Source organism: Dreissena polymorpha, chromosome 8 (genome assembly GCF_020536995.1).
Source record: "Dreissena polymorpha isolate Duluth1 chromosome 8, UMN_Dpol_1.0, whole genome shotgun sequence".
Taxonomy (NCBI): Eukaryota; Metazoa; Mollusca; class Bivalvia; order Myida; family Dreissenidae; genus Dreissena; species Dreissena polymorpha.
In genome coordinates this window covers 21635904-21658107 of record NC_068362.1, presented here as the reverse complement: position 1 = coordinate 21658107, position 22204 = coordinate 21635904, and the positions used below count along the sequence as shown (strand labels likewise).

General features: G+C 36.7%; 1 protein-coding gene across 6 annotated transcripts in view; it reads right to left on the bottom strand.

The window, feature by feature from the left end:
• Positions 1-299: 299 nt before the first annotated feature.
• LOC127843177 (uncharacterized) overlaps positions 300-22204 on the bottom strand; it is a 55755-nt gene continuing 33850 nt past the window's right edge. For 5 of the 6 annotated variants that reach the window (XM_052373034.1, XM_052373038.1, XM_052373039.1 and 2 more), the window contains exons 11-12: positions 14616-14726; positions 300-576 (exon numbers count right to left, since the gene is read on the bottom strand). In XM_052373034.1, the coding sequence (XP_052228994.1) occupies positions 407-576; positions 14616-14726 (281 nt within the window). In that variant the 3' untranslated portion in view covers positions 300-406. The remainder of the gene's footprint in view (positions 577-14615; positions 14727-22204) is intronic. The other variant, XM_052373035.1, reaches the window with a different exon arrangement.

The following is a 22204-nucleotide window of genomic DNA, read 5'->3' as shown; positions in this document are numbered from 1 at the left end:
ACTATTAATATGTGTGTCCTGTAATTTATATCCATGCCAAGCTTAATTCGAGACAAGTAGAGGCAATTTGACCTTAAACATCTTGGAGTAAATTTTACCTTTGGCAAAGGTATTGAAACAATACAAACCACCATACAAGACAGCCAAACACTAAGTCAATTAAAGATTTTCACTATCAATTAGTACCAACAACCCAAAATCCTATTTATTATCAAATTTTCATTTTCACAAAATCATTGAAATATCCATACAATATATGCAAGTCCTTAGATAAAAGGGAAACTGTTTAATGTTTACTTAATTTTGAGGTATCATCACTTTGCGGAAATAATAAATCCACTTCTAAGTGAGGTATGAAATTGTCATAAAACATTACAAGATTAAAGGAACGAAGTGAAAACATCCTTTAATGTTCAAGTATTAATTGGTTCTCGCTGAACAGTTTGACTCTTTTAAGTGCTATGAGTGTATCCATTTTAGTGTTCATTTCTTGGAGCAGTCTGTTTCTTGTCCTTGTTTCTTCCAGCATCTCTCTTTCAATGTTGATGAGCTCTCTCTTGTACAAGTCATCAGGACCTGAAAGGAAGACGGTGTTCACTTATTTGATTGTATTTTATTATATGACATGAGCATGTTTGTTGCTTTGGTATTATTATGTTACACTGATAATACAAGTAATAGTATTTCAGTCATATCATAATAACCAGATAGCCTACTCACACTTTCCTTTGGTAAACTCAGCAAATATATGAGACATGCTCTGGAAAAACAGAGCTTAATGTACTTGTGTTAAGTTGTAGTCCCCACAGGCTTTTCTGCATGGTATTTAAATATTAAATACAATCTCTTCTGAGCAAAAGACTAGCAAAAAAACAGACACAGGCTTATCAGGGCCACCACTTTAGGCACATGCATGGTCCCAGAGTGAGGCTCATTGTTCTCATTCACAAGAAGTCACAGCTAAGATTACTTTACTAAGGTAAATCCAACTGCAAAGGGAAAGATGCCAAAGACTATATTTCAGACTTATCCCACCACAAGTTGTTTCATTCAATATATGTTATTCTCCCAAATGCTGTAATAATCACATCTTTGTCACACAATTTCCATTTGTTATTGAACTTTGACAATTGTTATATAATAACAACAGGAACAAGCCTGCATATTTGAATGTAGTAAGTTAATAAGTGCATGAGAACACCTGTTGTCATGTTAGTGTCGACAGACATACAGACAGACAGATGGACCGCCAGCCAGCCAGACAGACAGACAGCCAGCCAGCCAGACAGGCAGGCAGGCAGGCAGGCAGGCAGACAGACAGGCTGGCGGACGGGCGAGCGGTCAGGCGGACGGTAGGACAGATGGACAGGCAGACAGACACACAGACAGACAGACACACAGACAGACAGACACACAGACAGACAGAATGACTGACAGATAATCATGGTGATTCCAGTAAATCCCCATATACCCCCTTTACTTTGAATGGGGGATATAACAATAACTTTCTTAAACACATTTAATCCTTCTTTGTATTGTGTAATCATAACAGTCTAATCTTAAAGGTTTTTCTCCTGCTGGTTCAGTCGCAGTTTCACTTTGTTTATATCAGAAAGCAATTGCCCATCGAAAAAGTAAAATGTCAAGCAAATGTGCAATATAATTACAATATGGTTTCTAATATTGTTTGTTATGGTTTTAGTTTTCTACCAGCACTTATTTTATCAGACAAAGCATGATATGATCTTATTGCAACTGCTACAAGTCTAAAGAATGTGTGGTACTGTGTAATTATTTCTTTGTGCTTATACTCTTCATTAATTTCAAGCATTATGTTTTTAACATCATACTTAAATGGTCATTTATCATTCACACCTTTGATTAAGTGAAATTATTATCATATTAAATAACCAGCTCTTTATTTATGTTTATTTGAATACAAGTTAAATAAAGTTAGAGACATTTTTTGCATACATGTATTTCATTGTTACAAGATTAAACAAGAGAGCCTGAAAGGCCCAAAGTCGCTCATCTGAGATTCAAAGGAACTGACCTGTTCTGTGCAGCCCAAGATGTCATAAGAACAATATGTTCTTACCAACTTTCATGACTAGTGAACACCCTGGCAGCCACGTTTTTCAACAGACCAGAACCATTTTCATACACATCCAAGATATCATTTAAACAAATATACTGACAAAGTTTCATGAAGATTCATAAGTCTATATAAGGAAAAATGTCCCGCCCACTGGTGGCCATGTTTTTCAAGCAACTGGAACCACTTATTAACTTGTTCAAAATATCATTGGGACAAATCTTCTGACAAAGTTTCATGATGATCGTACAACAAATATGGCTTCTAGAGTGTTAACAAGGTTTAATTATATCTATATAAGGAAAAATGCCACGCCACATTGGCGGCCATGTTTTTCCACCAACCGGAACCATTTTCCAACTCATCCAAGAAATCATTGGGACAAATCATCTGTCCAAGTTTCATGAAGATCGGACAATAAATGTGGCCTCTAGAGTGTTAACAAGGTTTAACTAAAGCATGATACATAGCCATATTAGGAAAAATGCCCCGCCCCCTAGTGGCCATGTTTTTTAAGCAAACAAAACCATTTTCCAACTCATCCAAGATATCATTTGGACAAATCTTCTGACCAATTTTCATTAAGATCGGAAAATAAATGTGGCCTCTAGAGTGTTAACAAGGTTTAACTACAGCTATATAAGGAAAAATGCACCGGCCCCTGGCATCCATGTTTTTCAACCAACAAGCATCTTTTTATCAAATTGTCCATGATATTATTAGGGTGAATCTTCTGACCAAGTTTCATGAAGATCGGACAATAAATGTGACCTCTAGAGTGTTAACAAGATTTTACTATAGCCATATAAAGCCATATAAGGAAAAATGCCCCGCCCCTTGGCAGCCATGTTTTTCAAGCAAACGTAACCATTTTCGAACTCATCCAAGATATCATTGAGACCAATATTCTGACCAAATTTCATGAAGATTGGACAATAAATGTGGCCTCTAGTGTTCACAAGGTTTTACTACAGCCATATAAGAAAAACTGCCTCGCCCCCTGGTGGCCATGTTTTTTCACCGATCTGGACCATTTTTGAACTCGTCCGAGATATCAATGAAACCAAAGTTTCATGATGATTGGGCAAAAATTGTGACTTCTACAGTGTTCACAAGGTTTTTCTTTTTTTTGACCTAGTGAACTAGTTTTTGACCCAGCATGACCCAGTTTCGAACTCAGTCGAGGTATCAATGGGACAAATGTTCTGACCAAACTTCATGAAGATCAGACAATAAATGTGGCCTCTAGAGTGTTCACAAGGCAAAATGTTGACGACGGACGGACAAAAAGCGATCACAAAAGCTAAACAAGAGGCCCAAAAGGGCCCTGGGTCACTCACCTGAGAGACTTAGATGGAAAGAAACAAAGATTAAAACTCTTCAGCAAATATTTAAAGTTATTAGTATGACAAGACTGACTTTAAAAATAAGGTGTTCCAAAGTATTCACAATAGGCCTATATAGAAAATTACCCCACCCACCCTGTCGGCCATGTTTTAAATACCCAGATTTTTAAAAAATATATATATAAGGAAAATGCTTCTTACAAACATAGAGAAAACTGCCCCATCCCCTGGCGGCAATGTTTTTCCACTGATCACGACCATTTTCAAACTCATCTGACATATCAATAAAACCAATGTTTTGACCAAGTTTCATGATGATTGGCCAAAAAATGTGCATTTTAGAGTGTTCACAGGCTTTTTCAGTATATAAATATAAGGAAAATGACCCCCCCCCCCTTGGCGGTCATGTTACTAGATGGATCAAAACCATTTTTGAACTCAATCCTCGTATCCAGGAAACAAGGGTTGTTAACGTTGTTTTGTGAAAAGAAAAGGTTGCTGTTTCGGCAGATATATACATATATGCGTTATCAGTAGTTTTCTGTGTGTGTGTTTAAATTTAAATAAATATACATTTTTTAACTGTTGCGACAAAGCTATTATTTTACATAAAAGTAATATGAGGACAGTAATTTAATAATGCGCATCAGCAAAAGAAAAGGGATGTACATTTTTTTACAAATTGTTGTCCAAATTTGAGATCATGAGATAAGAATCTCAGCATCTTATAGGGGATGACTGTTTACAATCTGTTTAGCAAGAACACTTTTAGATACTGAAAACAACCGTATTTGTTCAAGAGATTGTGTTTTTGTAAAATAGTTTTTGCATAGTTAAATAAAATATGTTGAATTGTTATCATATATCAAAGACAGTTATAAAAAAGTAAATGATTATGAGAATATGTACAGCTACAAGAAATTCAATATTTATCTTCTTTTATAGAACAAAACAGCACTTGATCTATCTTATAGTTATAATTGTGTGCAAATATAGAAGTAAACCCACACAAGACATTTGAAAATGTATCATATCAAAACAACAATCAAACTATTTGTAATTTAAATACACAAAAAATCTGTTGCATAAATACATTATTTTTTCAAAAACAAATGCAAATCAACTTTTCTTCATACGGCTGTTTGTGCTTCTTAAAAGATGTGATAAGTTGTTGTTTTTTACTACCAAATTGTTCACATTTTTGACAAAGTGTTTTTAAACAACTGGAACAATTTTAGGACACACCTTGCATTGATATTTCCAATTGAACTAACAATAAAACCTGTTAAAATCACAAATCTTTTATAATCACACACAAACTACTGACTAACTGAAAATTGTAGGGGTAAAACATTTCAAGTTGTAATGTCTTATCTATCTGATGAATGGTTTCCATCTGACATCAACACAAAAGTCTTTGATGAAAGTGCCCAGTTAATTGGGGTCAATTTCCAGGAGTGTTACACGACTACCACCTGGCAACAATGCAAGCACAGGTATAAATGAGTTTTATAGAGAGTAGCCTAGGATAAATGAATGAAGTCAAATAAGATTCATATGTAACACTTCTTGTTGTTTTATTGGTTTTACCACTATGTTAAATTTCTGCAATGATATAGATAACAGTCATAAGTAATGGCAATAATTAATTTTAGTAATGCAATAATTATAATTAGATATTTGGGTTGTGGTTAATGTTTCTGAATTCATTACAAGTATCATCATAATCATCAAAATCTATCATTATCATCATCATCATCATCATCATCATCATCATCATCATCATCATCATCATCATCATCATCATTATGCACCAACATCTGCATTACAACTAGAGTGTTAACATGGTTTTAATATAGTCATATTATGAAAACTGCCGCTACCCTGGTGGCCATGTTTTTCAACAAACCGTAACCATTTTCGAACACAGCCAAGCTATCAATACAACAAATCTTCGGACCAAGTTCCATGAAGATTGGGCTATAAATGTTACTTCTAGAGTGCTAACAAGGTTTCACTATAGCCATATAAGCAAAGCTGCCACGCCCCTTGGTGGCCATATTTTTCAACAGACCAAAACTATTTTCAAACTCAGCCAAGCTATCATAAAAACAAATGTTCAGACCAAGTTTCATGAAGATTGGACAATAAATGTGGCCTCTAGTGTTCACAAGGTTTTACTACAGCCATATAAGAAAAACTGCCTCGCCCCCTGGTGGCCATGTTTTTTCACCGATCTGGACCATTTTTGAACTTGTCCGAGATATCAATGAAACCAAAGTTTCATGATGATTGGGCAAAAATTGTGACTTCTACAGTGTTCACAAGGTTTCTCTATAGCCGTATAAGGAATACTGCCCCGCCCCCTGGCGGCCATGTTTTTCAACGGACCGGAATCATTTTTGAACTGAACCAACATATCATTTAGAAAAACATTTTGACAAAGTTACATGAAGATTGGGCATCAAATGTGACTTCTACAGTGTTCACAAGGTTTTTCTTTTTTTTGACCTAGTGAACTAGTTTTTGACCCAGCATGACCCAGTTTCGAACTCAGTCGAGGTATCAATGGGACAAATGTTCTGACCAAACTTCATGAAGATCAGACAATAAATGTGGCCTCTAGAGTGTTTACAAGGCAAAATGTTGACGACGGACGGACAAAAAGCGATCACAAAAGCTAAACAAGAGGCCCCAAAGGGCCCTGGGTCACTCACCTGAGAGACTTAGATGGAAAGAAACAAAGATTAAAACTCTTCAGCAAATATTTAAAGTTATAAGTATGACAAGACTGACTTTAAAAATAAGGTGTTCCAAAGTATTCACAATAGGCCTATATAGAAAACAAGGGACAAAATTGTCACAAAACCAGGTTTTCATTGTGAAAAAAAAATCTGATAAAGGGAGAAAACTCAAACTGAACTTTTGAAATGACCAAAAAAAATTAACCCCCTTTGTAAGTTTTTTTTTTTTTTTAAATCTATTTTTAGTCGTGGCGACCTTGACATTGGAGATATTGACGTGATTCTTTCGTGGGACACACCGTCCCATGATGGTGAACAAATGTGCCAAATGATTTTAAAATCTCACAATGAATGACATAGTTATGGCCAGGACAAGCTCATTTATGGCCATTTTTGACCTTTGAACTGAAAGTGTGACCTTGACCTTGGAGATATCGACGTAATTATTTCGCGCGACACACCGTCCAATGATGGTGAACAAATGTGCCAAATGATTTTAAAATCTGACGATGAACGACATAGTTATGGCTCGGACAAGCTCATTTATGGCCATTTTTGACCTTTGAACTCAAAGTGTGACCTTGACCTTGGAGATATCGACGTAATTATTTCGCGCGACACACCGTCCAATGATGGTGAACAAATGTGCCAAATGATTTTAAAAACTGACAATGAACGACATAGTTATGGCCCGGACAAGCTTATTCCGCCAGCCCGCCAGCCAGCCCGCCCGCATTCGCCAATCTAATAACCAGTTTTTTCCTTCGGAAAACCTGGTTAATTACCCCACCCACCCTGTCGGCCATGTTTTAAATACCCAGATTTTTAAAAAATATATATATAAGGAAAATGCTTCTTACAAACATAGAGAAAACTGCCCCATCCCCTGGCGGCAATGTTTTTCCACTGATCACGACCATTTTCAAACTCATCTGACATATCAATAAAACCAATGTTTTGACCAAGTTTCATGATGATTGGCCAAAAAATGTGCATTTTAGAGTGTTTACAGGCTTTTTCAGTATATAAATATAAGGAAAATGACCCCCCCCCTGGCGGTCATGTTACTAGATGGATCAAACCCATTTTTGAACTCAATCCTCGTATCCAGGAAACAAGGGTTGTTAAAGTTGTTTTGTGAAAAGAAAAGGTTGCTGTTTCGGCAAATATGCGTTATCAGTAGTTTTTTGTGTGTGTGTTTAAATTTAAAAAAAAAATACATTTTTTAACTGTTGCGACGAAGCTATTATTTTATATAAAAGTAATATGAGGACAGTAATTTAATAATTCGCATCAGCAAAAGAAAATGGATGTACATTTTTTTACAAATTGTTGTCCAAATTTGAGATCATGAGATAAGAATCTCAGCATCTTATAGGGGATGACTGTTTACAATCTGTTTAGCAAGAACACTTTAAGAAACTGAAAACAACCGTATTTGTTCAAGAGATTGTGTTTTTGTAAAATAGTTTTTGCATAATTAAATAAAATATGTTGAATTGTTATCATATATCAAAGTCAGTTATAAAAAAGTAAATGATTATGAGAATATGTACAGCTACAAGAAATTCAATATTTATCTTCTTTTATAGAACAAAACAGCACTTGATCTATCTTATAGTTATAATTGTGTGCAAATATAGAAGTAAACCCACACAAGACATTTGAAAATGTATCATATCAAAACAACAATCAAACTATTTGTAATTTAAATACACAAAAAATCTGTAGCATAAATACATTATTTTTGCAAAAACAAATGCAAATCAACTTTTCTTCATACGGCTGTTTGTGCTTCTTAAAAGATGTGATAAGTTGTTTTTTTACTACCAAATTGTTCACATTTTTGACAAATTGTTTTTAAACAACTGGAACAATTTTAGGACACACCTTGCATTGATATTTCCAATTGAACTAACAATAAAACCTGTTAAAATCAAAAAATCTTTTATAATCACACACAAGCTACGGACTAACTGAAAATTGTAGGGGTAAAACATTTCAAGTTGTAATGTCTTATCTATCTGATGAATGGTTTCCATCTGACATCAACACAAAAGTCTTTGATGAAAGTGCTCAGTTAATTGGGGTCAATTTCCAGGAGTGTTACACGATTACCACCTGGCAACAATGCAAGCACAGGTATAAATGAGTTGTATAGAGAGTAGCCTAGGATAAATGAAGTCAAATAAGATTCATATGTAACACTTCTTGTTGTTTTATTGGTTTTACCACTATGTTAAATTTCTGCAATGATATAGATAACAGTCATAAGTAATGGCAATAATTAATTTGAGTAATGCAATAATTATAATTAGATATTTGGGTTGTGGTTAATGTTTCTGAATTCATTACAAGTATCATCATAATCATCATAATCATCATCATTACCATCATCATCATCCATCATCATCATCATTATGCACCAACATCTGCATTACAACTAGAGTGTTAACATGGTTTTAATATAGTCATATTATGAAAACTGCCGCTACCCTGGCGGCCATGTTTTTCAACAAACCGTAACCATTTTTGAACACAGCCAAGCTATCAATACAACAAATCTTCGGACCAAGTTCCATGAAGATTGGGCTATAAATGTTACTTCTAGAGTGCTAACAAGGTTTCACTAAAGCCATATAAGCAAAGCTGCCACGCCCCTTGGTGGCCATATTTTTCAACAGACCAAAACTATTTTCAAACTCAGCCAAGCTATCATAAAAACAAATATTCAGACCAAGTTTCATGAAGATTGGACAATAAATGTGACTCCTAGAGTGTTAACAAGGTTTAACTATAGCCATATAAGCAAAACTACCCTGCTCTTTGGCGGCCATGTTTTTTTACCAATCCGAACCATTTTCAAACTCAACTGTCATATCCAGGAAACAAATGTTCTGACCATTTTTCATGAAGATTTGACCAAACATGTGACTTCTAGAGCGTTCACATGTTTTCACTATATACATATAGAGAAAACTGCCTCACCCCCTGGCGGCCATGATTTTTCACCGATCTGGACCATTTTCGAACATGTCTGAGATATCAATGAAACCAACGTTTTGACCAAGTTTCATGATGATTCGGCAAAAATTGTGACTTCTTGAGTGTTCACAAGGTTTCTCTATAGCCATATAAGGAATACTGCTACGCCCACTGGTGGCCATGTTTTTCAATGGACTGAAACCATTTTTGAACTCAACCAACATATCATTTAGACAAACATTTTGACAAAGTTACATGAAGATTGGGCATCAAATGCGACTTCTACAGTGTTCACAAGGTTTTTCCTTTTTTTGACCTAGTGACCTAGTTTTTTACCCAGCATGACCCAGTTTTGAACTCGGTCGAGGTATAATTGGGACAAATGTTCTGACCAAGTTTCATGAAGATCGGACAATAAATGTGGCCTCAAGAGTGTTCACAAGGCAAATGTTGACGATGGACGCACGACAGACAAAAGGTGATCAAAATAGATCACCATGAGCACTTTGTGCTCAGTTGAGCTAAAAACTAACAAGAGCACCGCCTTGCGGGTGCAGACTGCAGATCTATTTTTTTTTTAAAGGTGAAAGGACCTATCTCAATTTCAATCACAAAGGAAGGAGGGTGGGGGGTGTATAGTGTGGGGGTGTGGCCATTTATTACATTTTCTTCCAATAATGCAATTTTTTTTGGGGGGGGGGGGGGGCGGTTCTTGGGTGGGATGTTTGGACACTTTTTCAAAAATAAAACAAGGGACAAAATTGTCACAAAACCAGGTTTTCATTGTGAAAACAAAATCTGATAAAGGGAGAAAACTCAAACTGAACTTTTGAAATGACCAAAAAAAATTAACCCCCTTTGTAATTTTTTTTTTTTTTAAATCTATTTTTAGTCGTGGCGACCTTGACATTGGAGATATTGACGTGATTCTTTCGTGGGACACACCGTGATGGTGAACAAATGTGCCAAATGATTTTAAAATCTCACAATGAATGACATAGTAATGGCCAGGACAAGCTCATTTATGGCCATTTTTGACCTTTGAACTCAAAGTGTGACCTTGACCTTGGAGATATCGACGTAATTATTTCGCGCGACACACCGTCCAATGATGGTGAACAAATGTGCCAAATGATTTTAAAATCTGACAATGAACGACATAGTTATGGCCCGGACAAGCTTATTCCGCCAGCCCGCCAGCCAGCCAGCCCGCCAGCCAGCCAGCCAGCCCGCCCGCATTCGCCAATCTAATAACCAGTTTTTTCCTTCGGAAAACCTGGTTAATAATACAAAAAAATATTTGTGTTTTTTAACCATGTTTCAAAAAAAATTGGGGGTGGGGATTGGGTTGGGGGGGGGGTAGAGTGTTAGGGTGTGGTGGTCATTTATTAGATGATCTTAAAGAAAAAAAAACTTTTGGGGGGGGGATTCAGGGGGGGGGGGGGGCTTGAGAGATGGTTTGGGTGGAGTATGTCAGGTAAGAGTTGTTTTGTCAAAGTATCAATCAAATCTAATCATAAATAAAGAAGTTATGGAACTTAACCAAAATTTAATAGTTTGACCTTGAGAGTCAAGGTCATTCTAAGGTCAAAGTAAATTTCAACTTGCCAGGTACAGTACCCTCATGATAGCATGAAAGTATTTGAAGTTTGAAAGCAATGGCCTTGATACTTTAGAAGTAAAGTGGATCTAAACACAAAATTTAACCATTCAAAGTACTAAGTCAAAAAAGGGCCACAATTCCGTAAAAATGACAACCAGAGTTATGCAACTTATCCTTTCCTGTCCCCTTATGATCGTTTGCGAGTCTTGCAAGTATGAAAGCAATAGCTTTGATACTTAAGGAATACAAGAGCACCGCCTTGCGGGTGCAGACCGCTCATCTATTTTCTTTTTAAAGGTGAAGGGACTCTCATTTTCAATCACAAGGAGGGAGGGACGGAGTGAAGAGGGGTGTATAGTGTGGGGGTGTGGAATTTAATACATTATCTTCCAAAAATGCGAAAAAAAACGCAAAAAAAAATAATTCGGGGGGGGGGGGTGGGGGGGGAGTGGGGGGGGGGGATTTTTGGGTGCGATGGTTGGACGGTATTTCAAACATAAAATAATAAAAATAAATATTTGTGTTTTTTAACCGTTTAAAAAAAAAAAAAATTTGGCGGGGGGGTTGGGGAGGGGGGGGGGTAAAGTGTGAGGGTGTGGTGGTAATTTGTGAGATGATCTTAAAAAAAAAAAAAAAATTAGGGGGGGGGGGGTGGATTCAGGTGGGGGGGAGGGGGGGGGGGGGATTCTTGGGTGCGATGGTTGGACGGTATTTCAACCATAAAATAATTAAAATAAATATTTGTGTTTTTTAACCGTTTCAAAAAAAAAATGGGCGAGGGGTGGGTGGGGGGGGGTATAGTGTGAGGGTGTGGTGGTCGTTTGTGAGACGATCTTAAAAAAAAAAAAAAAAAAAAAATTAGCGGGGGGGGGGGGGGAGGGGGGAAGGGGGGGGAGGGGGGAAGGGGGGGAGGACACAGGGGATGGTTTGAGTGGAGTCTATTGTGGTATGTCAGGTAAGAGTAGTTTTGTCAAAGTATCAATCAAATCTAATCATAAATAAAGAAGTTATGGCAATTTTAGCAAAATTTAATCATTTGACCTTGAGAGTCAAGGTCATTCAAAGGTCAAGGTAAAATTCAACTTGCCAGGTACAGTAACCTCATGATAGCATGAAAGTATTTGAAGTTTGAAAGCAATAGCCTTGATACTTAAGAAGTAAAGTGGATCGAAACACAAAATTTAACCATATATTCAAAGTTACTAAGTTAAAAAAGGGCCATAATCCCGTAAAAATGACAACCAGAGTTATGCAACTTGTCCTTTTACTGTACCCTTATGATAGTTTGCGAGTGTTCCAAGTATGAAAGCAATATCTATGATACTTTAGGGGTAAAGTGGACCAAAACACAAAACTTAACCAAATTTTCAATTTTCTAAGTATAAAAAGGGCACATAATTCTGTCAAAATGCCAGTCAGAGTTACATTACTTTGCCTGCACAGTCCCCTTATGATAGTTAATAAGTGTTGCAAGTATGAAAGCAATAGCTTTGATACTGTAGGAACTAGAAATGGCGCGGCAGAGGCCGACGCGTATCCCCACGCCGAATGTTTGACCTAGGTGTGCCCCAGGGTTGGTAATGGGGCCATGCATAGCTGAGATTGACCGTATTGTCATAAGAGAAGTTCATCATCAATTAGAAGTGAATTGGTGTAGAAATGAAGAAGTTATAGTAAAAGGCAATTTTGGGTGGGTGTGACATATGTGGGCAGGGCGCCCCAGGGTTGGTAATTGTGCCATGCATAGTTGAGATTGACCGTATTGTCATAAGAGAAGTTCAGTATCAATTTGAAGTGAATCGGTGTAGAAATGAAGAAATTATAGTAAAAAGCAATTTTGGGCGGGTGTGGGTCTATGTGGGCGGGGCCCCAGGGTTGGTAATGGGGCCATGCATAGTTGAGATTGACCGTATTGTCATAAGAGAGGTTCAGTATCAATTTGAAGCGAATCGGTGTAGAAATGAAGAAATTATAGTAAAAGGCAATTTTGGGTGGGTGTGGTCTATGTGGGCGGGGCGCCCCAGGGTTGGTAATGGGGCCATGCATAGTTGAGATTGACTGTATTGTCATAAGAGAAGTTCAATATCAATTTGAAGTGAATCGGTGTAGAAATGAAGAAATTATAGTAAAGGCAATTTTGGGTGGGTGTGGTCTATGTGGGCGGGGCCCCAGGGTTGGTTATGGGGCCATGCATAGTTGAGATTGACCCTAAATGTCATAAGAGAAGTTCAGTATCAATTTGAAGTGAATCTGTGTAGAAATGAAAAAAATATAGTAAATGGAATTTTTTGGTGGGTGTGGCCTATGTGGGCGGGCGCCCCAGGGTTGGGATTGGGGCCATGCATAGTTGAAATTGACCCTAATGTCATAACAAAAGTTCAGTATCAATTTGAAGTGAATCCGTGTAGAAATGAAAAAATTATAGTAAATGGAAATTTTTGGTGGGTGTGGCCTATGTGGGCGGGGCGCCCCAGGGTTGGGAATGGGGCCATGCATGGTTGAGATTGACCGTATTGTCATAAGAGAGGTCCAGTATCAATTTGAAGTGAATCGGTGTAGAAATAAAGAAGTAAATGTAAAATAACCTAAAAAAATGAGTGAAAATTTCTGACGCGGCCCCACCCCAACCGCTATAACTTTTGACCCAGGGGTCAGATCAAAATTCCAAATAGTGCAGGGTCGCACATATGCTCATAGCTACCATGTGTGTAAGTTTCAAGGTTCTAGTGCTTTTAGTGTAGGAGGAGATAGTGGCCAGGACGGACGGACGGACGGACGGACGGCGGAGATAACCACAATATCCCCACCTTTTTTTCAAAAAGCGTGGGGATAATAAAGTGGACCTACACACAAAACTTAACCAAATTTTCAATTTTCTAAGTATAAAAAGGGCACATAATTCTGTCAAAATGCATGCCAGAGTTATCTAACTTTGCCTGCCCAGTCCCCTCATGATAGTAAGTAAGTGTACCAAGTTTGAATGCCATAGCATTGATACTTTCTGAGAAAAGTGGACCTAAACGCAAAACTTAACCAAAATTTTCAATTTTCTAAGTATAAAAAGGGCACATAATTCTGTCAAAATGCACGCCAGATTTATCTAACTTTGCCTGCCCAGTCCCCTCATGAAAGTTAGTAAGTGTACCAAGTTTGAATGCAATAGCATTGATACTTTCTGAGAAAAGTGGATCTAAACGCAAAACTTAACCGGACGCCGACGCCAACGCCAACGCCGACAACGACGCCAAGGTGATGACAATAGCTCATAATTTTTTTTCAAAAAATAGATGAGCTAAAAATAGACCCAAACACAAAACTTAACCAAAATTTTCAATTTTCTAAGTATAAAAACGGCACATAAGTCTGTCAAATTGCACGCCAGAGTTATCTAACTTTGCCTGCCCAGTCCCCTTATTATAGTAAGTAAGTGTACCAAGTTCGAATGCAATAGCATTGATACTTTATGAGAAAAGTGGACCTAAACGCAAAACTTAACCGGATGCCGACGCCAAGGTGATGACAATAGCTCATAATTTTTTTTCAAAAAATAGATGAGCTAAAAATGTTCCAAGAAAATTCAAGTGTTAACGTGAAAAAATTATTGTATTCATCCACCATGACAGAGAACAAACATCTATTTTGTTCGCATCAATCAAGGATGCCGTTTGTAAAGCTGCATCATTGTATTCATGAAATAATCAAATCTGTCTCCCAAATAGATGTTCATATCTTTCAGCAAATAGTTACATGGAAGTAATGTAATGCATACAGCTTCATTGCTTCAAATTATGAACTGTCAATGACACACTTCAATATACTTAATTCAAGGACTGATATCTTACTACTCATCATATCTGACTTCCTCTTTCCTTGTCTTGACATGTGTTGATCCTCTTTCATAGATGACAGCACGCATGCGATGTTCTGTATTACTTGAGTAGCTGACTGGACTTCTAAAAAGACAGTTAAATAATAAGGGCCTCTGGGAAAACTGGGCTTAATTCAAGTGTGTTAAGTGTCACCCAATATTAGAGGGTGCAGTCTGCACAGGCTTATCTGGGACGAAACTTTCTGCTTTTATGGTATTTTTCATATAAAGGTTTCTTCTTAATGAAAGTCCAGTTTGGGCTAAGTGTCAAACTGAACAGGCTGATCTATGACAACACTTAACGCAGAATCATTAAGCTTGGCTTTCCCAGAACAAGGCTCATAAATAGATTAATCATCTTTGCCCTAAAGCACTCACATGAGCTAAAATTACACCAATTGTTATCAAAACCACATGGTGACCCATTTTTTACCCCAGGTGAGCCAGATTCAAGCCTTGACTCCATCAACATTAACATTTTGACCATGATTTGAGCATGGAGTTATTAAATTCAGATTCTTGGGTGATAAAAAGTTGTTTTACGATTTAAACTAGTTTGAACACCAAGTTTTAAACTTGCAATAGATATCAAATTAAACAGTCTGACAAAGTTAAACCAACATAATGGTAGTATATGCCTTAAACCATATAAGCTTTCATAAGTTTACTTTACTATTTTTGGTCATCTTCATACGTTCAGGGATTGACACAATAAAATAATATGATGAATGTATAATCAAATAAACATGTAATTTAATTAAAGGTTACCAATATCTTATACATTATTTTACCACGGGGCTGTTATAAGTAATGCAAATTACTCAGTTTTACGAATACATTTACTTGATTGTTGTTTTCCAACTCTATAAACAAAGTGGAATTACATACAAGAGGAATAACATCATTTGCATCTGCATCTTCAAAAGTCAACTCATAAATTTGCAGTAATTTTTTTTTTTTTTTTATGGGTTTCATAATAATATATTTAACAAGAGTGCCAAACTGTCACAAGATACGCCCGTTTTAAGGCTTTGGACAACTTGATACCTTTACCATGACCCATATTTGAACTTGACCTACATATCATCTAGACACAACTTCTGACCAAAGTTGGTGAAGATCTTATGAAAACTACTTCAATTAGAGAGCGGACACCATGCTTAATGCTTGAAATGCACTAAGTGACCTCCTGACCTAGTTTTTAACCTGGCATGACCCATATTTCAGCTTGACCTACATGTAGATATTGTCTAGACACAACTTCTGACCAAATTCGGTGAAGAGTGGATGAAAACTACTTCAATAAGAGAGCGGACACCATGCTAAATGCTTGAAATGGTTTAAGTGACCCTGTGACCTAGTTTTTGGCCCGGCATGACCCATAATCGAACTTGACTTAAATATTGTCTAGATACAACTTCTGACCAAGTTTGGCGATTATCAGATGAAAACTACTTCTATTAGAGAGCGGACACCATGCCAAATGCTTGAAATGCACTAAGTGACCCTGTGACCTAGTTTTTGACCCGGCATGACCCATATTCGAACTTGACCTAGATATTGTCCAGATACAACTTCTGACTAAGTTTGGTGAAGATCGGATATAAACTATTTGAATTAGAGAGTGGACACTGCTGTGGACGCCGCCCGCCCTCCCGCCCGCCGCCAAGGTGAAACTATAATACGTCATGTTTTTTTAAAACGGGCGTAGAAAATGGATCACAAAAATGTTTGCCCGTACAGTTTAAAAACAAGAAACCGTGGGAGACAGGTGATGCTCCCCAAAGGCTTTTTTTGTCACAATATTGCACTATATATTCAGATAAAAGGAAACGTCTTGAGGGGCATAACTTTGGACAAAATAATACTATGGATGGTTTAGCAACTTAAAAATTTCAAAGGGCCATAACTCTCTAAATAAATCATCTAACTAGAACCTACAAATAACATGCACATCTCCTCAAGGTAGTTAAGCTTCCCATAAAGCTTCATTGAATTACAGTCATTAGTTGCTGAGAAATAGCCCGGACAAGAATTGCACTATATGTACAGTTAATGGAAAATTTCAAAGGGTCATAACTCTGTGAAAAATCATCTGACTAGAATCCGCTGATAATATGCACATGTCTTCTTGGTAGTGAAGCTTCCCATACAGTTTCATTGAATTTCGGTCATTAGTTGTTGAGAAATAGCCCGGACAAGAATTGCACTATATGTACAGTTAATGGAAAATTTCAAAGGACCATAACTCTGTGAAAAATCATCTGACCAGAACTGGCTGATAATATGCTCATCTCCTCTTGGTAGTGAAGCTTCCCATAAAGTTTAATTAATTCTGGTCATTATTTGCTGAGAAATAGCCTGGACAAAAATTGTGTACGGACGGACACACGCACAGACAAAGCGGCGACTATATGCTCCCCTCAAAAATTTAGTGGGAGCATAAAAAACAGTATCATAGAGGCATTTATTAATTGCAGTGTTGATTTATCTTACAATCCTTTGACAAAAGTGTTCCAATAGCTGTTAATTTTATATGTAAACAAACATATTGGTTACAGTTGCATCTATTCACATTTCAAGTCAAAATATTTATTTTTGTACATAACAACCATTTTTTTTGAACATACTTATTGTAAAAATTATAACAATATAATTGAGACTGCTACTATAAGTCTATTTTAAGGGAAAATTACTGTTTTATATGTAGGATTTTCAAGTCTCATTCTGTTTTTAAGCAAGCTAATCCCAATTTTGAATTCTATTATCTACATGAAATGCTTACAGTGTTGCTGTCTTACATTTTTTTAAATACTAATTTATCAGTGTAACAAGCTATGAGTGCATAAGTCACAGATGCCCCCTCATTAAACTTTTGTCTCAAAACTCCAGATACATAATAAACTCAATCTTGATCTGAAAATCCTACAGGTAGACTCACAAACTAAAAATCATGTCAATATCTGAAAGTGTTTCACCACAAAAATACAGAAAAGTATTATTTGAGAGAAGATTGTATAGTCCAACACATGTAATTTCATCATAAAGTATTATGTATAAGAAAATGTTAAGTCCAACGCCTGTTACTTAGTAAACAAGAGCACCGCCTTGCGGGAGCAGACCGCTCATCTATTTTTCTTTTTAAAGGTGTAGGCACCTATCTCAATTTCAATCACAAAGGATGGAGGGGTGGAGTGGAGAGGGGTGTATAGTGTGGGGGTGTGGTCATTTATTACATTATCATCCAAAAACCCCAAAAAATGCAAAAAAAAAAAGTTTTGGGGGGTTTCGGGGGGGGGGGGGGGGGGATTTTTGGGTGGGATGGTTGGACGGTATTTCAAAAATAATATAATAAAATAAAAATTTGTGTTTTTTAATCATGTTTGAAAAAAACAAGAGATGTGTTTGTCAGAAACACAAAGCCCCCTATTGCGCCGCTTTGAAGTTATTATTTATTTATTTTTTACCTTTGACCTTGAAGGATGACCTTGACCTTGAACATCCACCACTCAAAATGTGCAGCTAAATGAGAAGGCCGCTTTGAAATATTATTTTTTTGACCTTTGACCTTGAAGGATGACCTTGACCTTGAAGGATGACCTTGAACTTCCACCACTCAAAATGTGCAGCTTCATGATAACGCCGCTTTGAAATTATTTATTTTTTTACCTTTGACCTTGAAGGATGACCTTGACCTTGAACTTCCACTACTCAAAATGTGCAGCTTCATGAGAACGCCCCTTTGAATTATTATTTTTTTTACCTTGAAGGATATCCTTGAAGGATGACCTTGAACTTCCACCACTCAAAATGTGCAGCTTCATGAGATACACATGCATGCCAAATATCAAGTTGCTTACTTCAATATTAAAAAGGTTATGGCCAATGTTAAAGTTTTTGGACTGACAGATGCCATATATTTGACATTGACCTTGAAGGATGACCTTAACCTTCACCTTTCACCACTCAAAATGTTCAGCTCAATGAGATACACATGCATGCCAAATATCAAGTTGCTATCTTCAATATTGAAAAAGTTATGGCCAATGTTAAAGTTTTCGGACAGACAGACACCATTATTTGACATTGGACCTTGAAGGATGACCTTGACCTTGACCTTTCACCACTCAAAATATGCAGCTCCATGAGATACACATGCATGCCAAATATCAAATTGCTATTGTAAAAAGTGAAAAAGTTATGGCCAATGTTAAAGTTTTTTTCGGACTGACAGACAGACTGACTGACTGACATACTGTTCAACTGCTATATGCCACTCTACCGGTGGTGGGGCTATAGTGCGAGGGTGTGGTGGTCATTTATTAGATGATCTTTAATTTAAAAAAAAATAATGGGGGGGGGATGGTTTGGATGGAGTCAATTGTGGTATGTCAGGTAAGAGTTGTTTTGTCACAGTATCAATCGAATCTAATCATAAATAAAGAAGTTATGGCAATTTTAGCAAAATTTAATAATTTGACCTTGAGAGTCAAGGTCATTCAAAGGTCATTTGCCAGGTACAGTACCCTCATGATAGCATGAAAGTATTTGAAGTTTGAAAGCAATAGCCTTGATACTTTAGAAGTAAAGTGAATCTAAACACAAAATGTAACCATATATTCAAAGTTACTAATTCAAAAAAAGGGCCATAATTCGGTAAAAATGACAACCAGAGTTATGCAACTTGTCCTTTACTGTCCCCTTATGAAAGTTTGCGAGTGTTCCAAGTATGAAAGCAATATCTATGATACTTTAGGGGTAAAGTGGACCAAAACACAAAACTTAACCAATTTTTCAAGTATAAAGGGTCCATAATTCCGTCAAAATGCCAGTCAGAGTTACATAACTTTGCCTGCACAGTCCCCTTACTATAGTTAGTAAGTGTTGCAAGTATGAAAGCAATGGCTTTGATACTTTAGGAAAAAAGTGGACCTAAACACAAAACTTAACCAAATTTTCAATTTTCTAAGTATAAAAAGGGCACATAATTCCGTCAAAATGCCAGTCAGAGTTACATAACTTTGCCTGCACATTCCCCTTACGATAGTTAGTAATTGTTGCAAGAATGAAAGCAATGGCTTTGATACTTTAGGAAAAAAGTGGACCTTAACACAAAACTTAACCAAATTTTCAATTTTCTAAGTATAAAAAGTGCACATAATTCTGTCAAAATGCCAGTGAGAGTTACATAACTTTGCCTGCACAGCCCCCTTATGATAGTTAGTAAGTGTTGCAAGTATGAAAGCAATAGCATTGATACTTAAGGAATAAAATGGACCTAAACACAAAACTTGACCAAAATTTTCAATTTTCTAAGTATAAAAAGGGCACATAATTCTGTCAAAATGCAAGCCAGAATTATCTAGCCTGCCCAGTCCCCTCATGATAGTAAGTCAGTGTACCAAGTTTAAATGCAATAGCATTAATACTTTATGAGAAAAGTGTACCTAAACGCAAAACTTAACCGGACGCTGACACCGACGCCGACGCCAAGGTGATGACAATAGCTCATAATTTAAAAAAAAAAAATAGACGAGATAAAAATCAATAGACAAGAACAAAACAATTACTTGATCTGTATCATGGGACCCCACTGTATCGCGGTACTTGTCGAAAAATCAATTACTTTGTAGCAAAAAATCTGATATATTCCATAAAGTTTATGTTTAATCCCTAAGAAAATCATTATTTCACAAAACAATCGCATTTATTTTACATTGGTGTGAAAATTAAAGACGTAACAGCATAAAGGTCATAACCTGTCAAATCGTTCGTAAAATCTATGTCACTCCATTATATCACGCTAATGTTACAAAAGGAAAAAAATTCAAGTATGGTGGGCAACAATTGCCATAAATTTTTTAATAGGGTACATAACATATTATATCATCATTATAAACAATGTAAAACTCAATTTTGTCAAAAATAAGATTTTTAATTATTTTTTTACTTTTACACAGAGAATTAATCTGTGCTTTCAATCGTTAAACTGTAAACGTGTTTATTCACAATGAGGACACAGAAATTCAGTGTCCCGTCGTATTACTCTCACATTTTGTACATAATTTCAAATGAGTCCAATGTGGACATTTGTCACATTTTCCCCATGTCACCAATGTTATGTATGGGTCAATATCTGCAGGCTCAAATCTATTGCAAACGCAACATGATTCCGATTCAGCCTCAATGTCCTCATTGCTGTCCGCATCCTCGGGACTCAAATTGGGCACATGTTGTTTGCCGAGTCCAGATGTACTCGGCTTAGTTCCCTTTGGCGTGTCCTTTTCTTTATCTTCGGTAGTTTGTGGTACTACAATTTTGTTTACTGCAGCTGTAAGTTGCTGGACATTTTCAGTTCAGGCCATCGTTTACAAAAGCCGTAGAACCAGTTGTCACTTAGGCTTTTTTGGTCGGGTTTCATGGCTTTACCCAAAGACTCTGCAAAATCTTTCCCCATATACTGTACCGATTTCTTCGAGTACCCAAACCCAATTTCGGCCATATAGGTAATATGGTTGTACAGCTTATTTTCTTTGTCGATGGTGAAAATGGTCTCGTGTCCTACTTTTGCTTCTTTATCAACACGACCTTTTACCCTGTCCCTAAGGGTCGTTTCAGGTACAGAGTACATCCTTGCGGCTCTGTACGCAAAAACTCCGCCTAAAGTGGCCTCAAACGCCCTCTGTAGTTGTCTCTGTTGTACCGCAGACGCTGTTTTTTTATTGGAGGTTCCTGAAAAATAAAATAGAATTATTAGTACAAATTCTTTAATATTGCCATGCAATCAAAAAAAATGCTGAAATATGCATTTAACATTAAAATATATTTGACACCTATGCGCTTCCGTAGTTTTTATTTTCGAAAACGGAAATGACGTAACTGTCAAACTTAACAGACGACCGCAAACTGTCAAAAGTTTGTTTAGCAAAATAAACACTTTTTTAAGACAAAATGTGCAACAAAATAATGAAATCAATTAGAAAATCACTTTCGATCGATAAATAAAGCAACTTACCACGACTCGGAACATTTTTTCGCTGGAAATATGACGATAACAAAACGAAAGTACGGAGTAACTAGTGTAAACAACCGGTAGGTGGCAGTGATATTGAAATATTACGAGTTATAAAAATAGCGCAATACAGTGGGGCCCGCGATACAGTGGGGTGTGAGTATAAGTCATGTAAACAGACCAAAACACCAAAAATCAGATAAATATCTGTAAGTATTTAGCAAAAAAAGTCCAAAAACTGTTATTGTTCAGAAAATTACATCCACAAAAATAATGGACTGGAACGAAACTGGAACTTGATCTGTAACTCATGCAGGGAGATTCACATAGCAAATATGAGGTAAATGTCTGCAAGCGTTAAGGAAAAACTGCGGAAACAGAATGACAAACAGAATGCCAGACAGACAGACAGACAGTTCCATAGCACAATGCAACCCTATCATGTGCAATAAAAAATGTACACACTGTATGTTCCGAAAAAATGAGAACTGAAGTCTCAAACATCACCTATTTGTAAATGTTTCTCATAACTTGTAATTGATCATATACAC